This window comes from Penaeus japonicus, unplaced genomic scaffold (genome assembly GCF_977035675.1).
Source record: "Penaeus japonicus unplaced genomic scaffold, GWHDUDI00000001_assembly GWHDUDI00000013, whole genome shotgun sequence".
In the NCBI taxonomy this organism is placed as follows: domain Eukaryota; kingdom Metazoa; phylum Arthropoda; class Malacostraca; order Decapoda; family Penaeidae; genus Penaeus; species Penaeus japonicus.
This window is the reverse complement of record NW_028234415.1, coordinates 40,448,781-40,457,338: the sequence shown is the minus strand read 5'-3', so window position 1 is coordinate 40,457,338 and position 8,558 is coordinate 40,448,781. Positions and strand designations below refer to the sequence as shown.

The window sequence follows — 8,558 nt, the reverse complement described above, 5'->3', positions numbered from 1 at the left end:
TGAGTATATGAATTACAACACTGGTACAGAAATTTTGTTGCCCTGCAGACATGGTGGAGATACCTTTAGTCTAGGATGCGTTAACCGTATAGTATAGCCCGGTATAGCTTCCAAACCTTCTGAATATATGCGTTTATCCAGACTGATCCTACCCAGGGCAGCCCTCTACCATATATATATATGTGTGTGTATGTGTATGTGCATATGTGTGTGTGTGTGTGTGTGTGTGTGTGTGTGTGTGTGTGTGTGTGTGTGTGTGTGTGTGTGTGTGTGTGTGTGTGTGTGTGTGTGTGTTCGCGTCTGAGTAGACGAAGACACATACATACATATACGTACGTAAACATATACGTACGCGCGCGCGCGCGCACATATAAATATCACACACACAAATACACACACATAAATATATATATGTATATATATAAATATATATACATATACATATACATATATATATATATATATATATATATATATATATGCAAGTGATATATCTACCAACAGCGAAACCTTACCAAAATGAAAATCTAATTTGTGCGCTTAATTGCATTCGCCATAGATTTCCGACGTAATTAAGGAGAGGTTGGGCTCTCACCTCCCCAAAATCGGCTACTTCGTCATCCTCTCGTGTGGTATATCCCTTTGTATGGCTTTCCTGCTTTATAATAATTAATATGCCTCATTCTCTCTCCTCCCTTTCCTCGTTTCCCCTTCCTCTCGCTACAAGTTCCCCCTTGTCACCACCACAGATTCTCTCGCTCTTCTCCTTTCTTTTTCCTCGTCCCCCACCTGCCTCAAGCCTTCCTTTGCATTAAAAGCAGAATGAATTCACGACCGTTATTTCATCATAATTTTTCCATAGCTACGGAAGATTATGAAAGCGCTCTGAATACATAAGCTTTGGCGACTATTGTAGCCATAGCTCAGAGGACTACATACAATATCCTTCCCTCCCTATCCACGTCCCCCCCTACCAATTTACCCATCCTCCTCCCTTCCCCTCCTCCATCTACCGCCTACTACCCTAGCTCCTGCCCTGCCATCTAGGTCCTCTCGTGCTTGTTTATTACCGGTGTTCCTCTTTAAATACCGCCAGTGGAGTGACGAGGACCTGGCCGGAGCCTCTCCCACCTCCTTCACTACTCCTCAGCCTCTGAAGCCTCGAGACGTGCTGTCCCCCTTTCCTCCTCTTCCTCCCCTCCTCCTCCTCCCTGCCCTCCCCATGACCGCCAGGAGCAACTCAAAACGCCTTGGCATTACGATCGTTCACTCATACCTTGTCGGCGAGGACTTAACTGAACCACTCAAACTTTCGTTCTAGTTCTTTATCATAATTCAAAAGGCAGGAGCGACAGCTGAACTTGAAGTCTGCCTTTGTACGTCGAGAAGCCTGAACAACACCAGTAGCCCTCAGTGCGCGGGCAATCTGCTCTTATGACAAAGGACACAAAGGGAAAGGAAAAGGAATATTGCAAACCACGATGTTTTCTATTTGAATCCGATGCAATATTATCTGCACGAGAAAATCCTTAATTTGAGAATCATATCAATCTTACGATGTTCAAAATAGTTATATCATTTCCTTTTTTTTTTTTTTTTGTTCATCCTGACAGGTCAACTTTAAAGGCATACGGGGAGTAATAAGTTCTTTACAAGGGCTTTTCACATTAGACGACATTACAAGACACTTAAGGAAGCAATGCAATTATAACTTTCGACTAGTTAATTTGCACTTGTGAGTATTTCGACTTAAAGGTTAGTTATATATGACGCCTCTTTCCCCAGTGTTCCTGTGTCTCCTGCATTCCGATACTAACATTATAAGTGTAATAATAGAAAGAGGGAGAGAGAGGGAGAGAAAGAGAGAAAAAGAACGGGAGAATAAGAGAGAGAGAAAGAAAGAAAGAGCAGCGGGGGTGGAGTGGGAGTAGGCAAAGTGGAACAAAGACCTGCAATTCCTGAGACAGACGAGATAAGCAGATTGTTAAAAAATGAACGAAAAAAGACTATAGTGAACAGAATGACAACAGTAACAATCGGATCAAATGTCAATAAGGAAAGATATTTTCAGAATTACTTATAACATATCAAACGTCTTTTAAATAATATATGGTGGAATTTCCATTAGAATCAAAAACTATAGTCATAGGTAACTAAAAGGTAAAATTGCACTTTCTTTCACTGTCCCATATGAGAAATCCGGAGCTCGAAATAACGAATTTCCAAAAGACGATAAAACAGAATGATGACTAAACAAGGAGAGAAGAAAAAAATAACTTTACGAGCCTCAACTTCTGCCTCGCAACCTCTGTGGAAGAAGGGCATAAAGCTTAGAGGCAATCCATATGTTTGAAAAGCCTATTAAAGTCCGTAAGTTTAGCCTTGGATAGAACAATCTAAAACTTTTTTCATTAACCCACACCTTATACGGACCAGCCACTGTAATATTCAGAACTATCATGTTCATATCTGTATGACGATGGGGTGACCAAGCCCAGCATACTATCCGGTTACTAATAAACCAGGTGTGAACAGATAGAAAGGCGATCACATGTATTACGGCGAGCGTAAACAAACAAGAAATACACATTTAAGAAAAGTAAAAAAAAAAAAAAAAAAAACTCTCAAAACAAGCGAAATCCGAGATCACACTTACCTTGATCGCTCGCACCTCCTGACGACGTAGGCTACGGCGAAGACGAGGGCTACCACACCAAGCGCCGGGCCCAATACCGCCTGAAGGAAGAAAAAAAGGGTTTGGAGAGGAAAGGAAAATATTGACTTCAAGGGTTCTAGCTCAGGGGATCAAAGTCTCTAGTTTATATATAAGATGATGTAATGAAACATTAAAGTGAATCAAGATGGGAAATTTCTTGAGAACCAATTATAGACTGACTAATAAAATGGATGAAAAGAGAGATTTCATTTTCTTTTTGAGGTCTCTACACTCCATGTTATTAAATTCACGCCATTCTGCCTCAAATCCTTAGCTCAGTGACCCGTAGGTCGGAACCATGAGGGAGCCGCAACGCTTTATTAGAAAATCGTGAGATATTCTTGGAGATTCTTGAACAAAATACAACTGATCTACGTAACGCTTTATAATACTAGAGCACTAACATACAACACTCTAAATATACGATCAAATGTATGCTTTATTTAGTTTAATTAAGGTATTAATAATACCTTTCCCTCCCTCCACCCCCCCCCCAAAAAAAAAATAGTATTAATAATAATAATAATATACAGACAAGGAGAATTATAAAATAACGATTACAAACTACACTTGCATCATCTTCATCCGTTCGCTTTCACAGCCCATCTTTTCATCTCCCTTCCTGGCCTCTCATTTTCTCTCGCGCTGCATACCTTTGTTCTCGCACTCACACACAACCGCCTTCTTCAGAAAAGCGGGATATGTTTGCACCTGTCGAATGCAATGCGTTCCTCATTCAGCCGCTGCTCGACGCTGAAAGATTTGCTCGCTCGCTCGCTCTTTCATTCTGTTCCGGTTTCCCGTTTTCACGCATGGATAATTCCGTGTACATATTATGTGATGTATAGGATGGGTTCATGTAATATATAACTTGTGTGTGTAATACTGTGTGTGTGTGTGCGTGTGCGTGTGCGTGTACGTGTGCGTGTGTGCGTGTGCGTGTACTTACAACATATTCACTCAAACACATAGGCCTATATACCGCAAATGATATTTATGTATTTGTATTCCCGTGTTTGTGAGCGCGTTTGTACACCTGTGTGTATGGGGGTATATACGTGTGTAATTCCATGTATAAACATATACATAAAAGTGCATGACATTGTTCAAACTGCAATACTGGTCTATATACACATATGTTCGTCAGACATTTAATACCCACATGAAAGGGCTGATGAATCCTGCATGACCAATAAAACTTTCAGAACAACGTAATAAAGCAGAGCATTCGACAAAGCCTGCAATATACATGCAATTATTCAAAAGAACACATTGGCCAAACGAATTTCCAAAAGACACTTGACTGCACTCGCAGTCGTACAATATTCATGAGCTAATTAAACCACTATTCGCCAATTTTAGTACCATCACATTACCGGTAAAACGGCATCGGAGGGTTAGCCTAGCAATTGCATGCAACGAATAGCTCTGACCTTCCATTGTTCCCCGAAAATGCAAAGCGAGATAAGAATAACTTCCCTTTACTTACGGAATCGTTCCGGGGGTAACGTAATTCGCTGAGCCGACATAATACGGTCTGCTGGGAATGCATTCTAATAGAAGTGTCAGGGAGCTTTTCCTTGCGCAAATCTTACCTCGCAATTTCCTTCGCCGTGATCGAGTTGCGTTACATGGCTAGTAGACATGAGGCATGGGGTGAGGTCGAGCCAGTGGCCCGAATTTGCATTATCGGACCAATATATTGGGAGTCCGAGGGAATGATCGTGTAATACAACATATCGCATCTGTGTGTGTGTTGCAATAGAAGTGTGTGTGCGTGTGTGCGTGTTCGGGTGTGTGTGTGTGTGTGTGTGTGTGTGTGTGTGTGTGTGTGTGTGTGTGTGTGTGTGTGTGTGTGTGTGTGTGTGTGTGTGTGTGTGTGTGTTACATGAAAAAGCTAACACTGTTTATTTATAATTTGATTTTTTTAAAGAATCTTAAACACTACTATCCTATAAATTGAATGAAAGAATGCAGAGATTCCGTTGAAACAAAATAAATATACAAGGAAGACAAAACACGCTTGCCTTATTCGGAGTAAACGCAGTCCAGAATTTAATTCACTTCCAGGCTTTATCGCCGAGCTGCCCAAGTGAGCCAACTTCTCCAGGCAGTTAAACGCTGAAATATCACCATCCCCATCGTTCACATAAGCGGGAAAAATGGCTCTGAACTGCCCCCGAAACGGCCAAAATCATAGCCTCTATTTTGGGGTCGATGTTGGCCAACCGTTATCGATGACAAATGCTAGTCGTTCATCAACAATCAGCTATTATCATTTGTTGCAATATTACGCTTACCATCTCAAAACTAACTTCTCTAGATCCGTAAACCTCAATGACCTCACAACTGATGCTACTCGCACGTAAGTCTTCACTGAAGGTGGATCGAAAAGCCACTCGACTCCGAGATCTTATTATAAGGTATTAGGTAAGGAGAGCAATGAAATGAATTCTCTGATAAGAAATCAATTAGTCAAATTGTAAAATAGTTCTTGTTTACACGAAAGCCGAAACTGAATCATGACAAGAATCGTACAAAAAAAAGTCCTATAATAGAATTACTTCCATTCTACCTGCTATCCTAACTCATTTAAAGTTGCGTTTGTCCTTAGTTCCAAAATCACGATGCCAACGGAATCTTTCTACAACGGATATTTAGAAACAACTACGTAAAATTGTTTGATATACCATACCTGATTTAGAAGACACAGTTGAAAGATACTATACTCTAAGTATTTAGAGGAGCTAAGCTTCATATACTCGGTAATTTCTAACTAGATGTGAGTGAAGAAGGCTAACGACACTTCCGAACTGAATATGTACTCAAACTGGAATTTGAATTGTTCGGACTCTTTCACTGTAACTTTTGTTTTATGAATAGATACGTTTAACATCGTTATGATCCATTTGTTTTCTTAAGAATGCCTTGTATTTTCACCCAATTAGTTAAATATGATGATAATTGCTATTCCAACTGAATGAATATTAAATTATTTTCACAAAATTTCCTTAGAGTATAAAACGAACACAAACATGGCGGTGGCTTTTATATGCCCGTTCGACAGACACTTTTTGGTTTTGATTCTGTAAAAAAAAAGAAAAAAAAAACATAATTACGGGGTAAAAAGACAATCTATTTGAACATGCAATGAAAATTACACGCTGCTATAACGAAGGTAATAAGTAAAAAGTTCCCAAGATATCCTAACGGATCTTGAGCGAAGGTTCGATTTCATTGTTTGACGCGTCCAAACTTGTCGCATTAATAAGAAAAGAATCGTCGTGTGACAAGATTTTTAACTTGTTCTATCCCCCTCTTATTCTCTCTCTCTCTCTCTCTCTCTCTCTCTCTCTCTCTCTCTCTCTATATATATATATATATATATATATATATATATATATATATATATATGTGTGTGTGTGTGTGTGTGTGTGTGTGTGTATATATGTATATATTATTATATAAAATATATATATATATATATATAATATATATATATATATATTGTATGTGTAACCGTGTGTTTTTATTTAATTATATCAACTTGCAAAATAGGTTAATAAAAAAAACGATTAACGGAAGAGAGTCCTTAACAAACATCTGATGAGTAAACTATCTACTGAGAATCCCCCGCCCCACCTCCCCCCCCTGAAATACAAAAAAGTATCGATTACGCAATACTGTCACGTGATAAAATACACCAATAGGGAACAATAGTCTACCCGACAAAAAATGATCGACCATCACAGACAATTGACATAGAGTCTGGGTCTTTGCTTGAATTTCAAAATCAGTTTCGAGATGGCTACATTGTGTGCAAGACGTAGGTACACTCCGTGGGAATTCATCATGGTTTTTTATAAAGATAACGCTGCATCACTGAAATTATTACGTGACCACGGTGCTCTGCCAATGGAAATGGAGTGCAAAAACTGTGAATTACAACCCGGGCCCTCACACGCCTCCAATTAAGGTAAGAAGTGGTAACATTCGAAGATAAAAGTCAGATGCTACGAAGTGCCTTTGGATAGGGCAGGCTAAAATCGGTCATTGAAAGTGAACCTGCCACGCAGTGGTTAAATAAGGGGGGGGTCCAGGGGCGAAAGCCCCCCCCCCTTTGCTAGGGCAGACAAAAAATCGGTCAGTTCTGTGGTCGGTGGTGGACGTTCGTTTTGAAAAGTTACCGGCCACGCAGTGGCCTTAAAAGTGGGGGGGGGTCCAGGGTGGGGCGAAGCCCCCCCCTGGGCTCGGGCAAACCCAAAAAACTAGGTTAGGTTAGGTTAGGTTTATGGGTTGGGTTTTGATTACGCAAAAAGCCCTTTAAATTTCGCGCCAGAATTCGTTAGTTCCGTATCGACGGTGGCGCGTGTGGGGAGGAGGGAGGGAGGGGGGGGGGGGTGTAACTCAACGAAAGGTTTCGATGGAAATGAGTAGCGAAACTGTACAAAACAGAACGAAAACTACCAGAAAAAATATCGTGTCGTGCCTAGAGGTTTGGTTGGTCGACTTATCAATTACTTATATATATATATATATATATATATATATAGGTTTGTATGTGTCCGTGTGTTTTTATTCTATTTATCACACTGCAATAGGTTAATAAATCGGGGAAATCAACGAGTGATGAGTAAATCTTGTAGAAATGCAATGTAACCAAACAAGTTTACATAATCGCACAATTTGAAAATTTGAAAATCATGACATAATAACACATATCTGAAAACAGGTTGATATGTGCAAGAAATGGGTACTGTGAATATTATTCCTTGAAAAATTATCCATGAATAGGGTTTCATTAAAAAGGATGTAGTTTTTTTTAAATTTTAAGTGTTTTGATTTGTATGTCTCAATATTCTCATTTTAATAGAATGCGAAGTTATGACAAGGTTTTCGTATACGATGCACAGTACATACGTAAGCATTATTCTGATAAATGGGAGGGGATAACCAATATCACGTGGGGGGGGGGGGATGGAGATAGATTAAAACTAAATCTTTGCTTAACCTACTCTCTCTCAATATTAGATTCTAAAACCTACTCGACTTGATATCTAAATTGTCAGAATATTGCCTTTTTGTAAATATTCAGATAGTTTGATTTCTATCAATAGATATGGACATTTTTAATTTGAAAAGAGCGATGATTAAAGAAATATGAACACAATGACGATATCTAATTGTATAGTTGTATAATTGTATAATTACGCCGGTAAGCATATCATCACACAAGTAATACTAAGTGTATAAATAACATCGAAATCATCATCGGTAGGATTTACGTTTCGAATAAATTGAAAAAAAAAAAAAATAGCTCGATTTCCTCTCGAAATACAGCACGTTCCAATCAACTGCTAATTCGTAGTCAAAACAAGACTGTTCAATCTCTTTCAAATCCGTTCTCACTGCAAACAGAGCAGTAGCATTTTTTGGGACACGTTATTTTCGAAGATTTTTGTTTTGTTTTCTTTTTCAACCAGTTTTGAACTGATAACGCAGTCTCTGCTACTATGTTTTTGCTTATCATCAACATATACATATGCGTATATATATATATATATATATATATATATATATATATATATATATATATATATATACATATACATATATATATATAATTATGTACGTATGTTTATACATATAAAAATATATATGTATATATATATATACATATATATATATATATATATATATATATATATATATATATATATATATATAGTATGTTTATATATATAGAAATATATATGTATATATATATATATATATATACATATATATATATATATATATATATATATGTATATAGTTTATGAAACAGTGAAGTCCTTAAACT

At 38.1% G+C, this 8,558-nt stretch overlaps 1 protein-coding gene across 1 annotated transcript in view; it reads right to left on the bottom strand.

Annotated features, from left to right (window-relative positions):
- Positions 1–2,652: 2,652 nt before the first annotated feature.
- LOC147470669 (uncharacterized) overlaps positions 2,653–8,558 on the bottom strand; it is a 55,594-nt gene continuing 49,688 nt past the window's right edge. The window contains exon 3 of the mRNA XM_086543512.1: positions 2,653–2,736. Within this exon, the coding sequence (XP_086399638.1) occupies positions 2,653–2,736 (84 nt within the window). The remainder of the gene's footprint in view (positions 2,737–8,558) is intronic.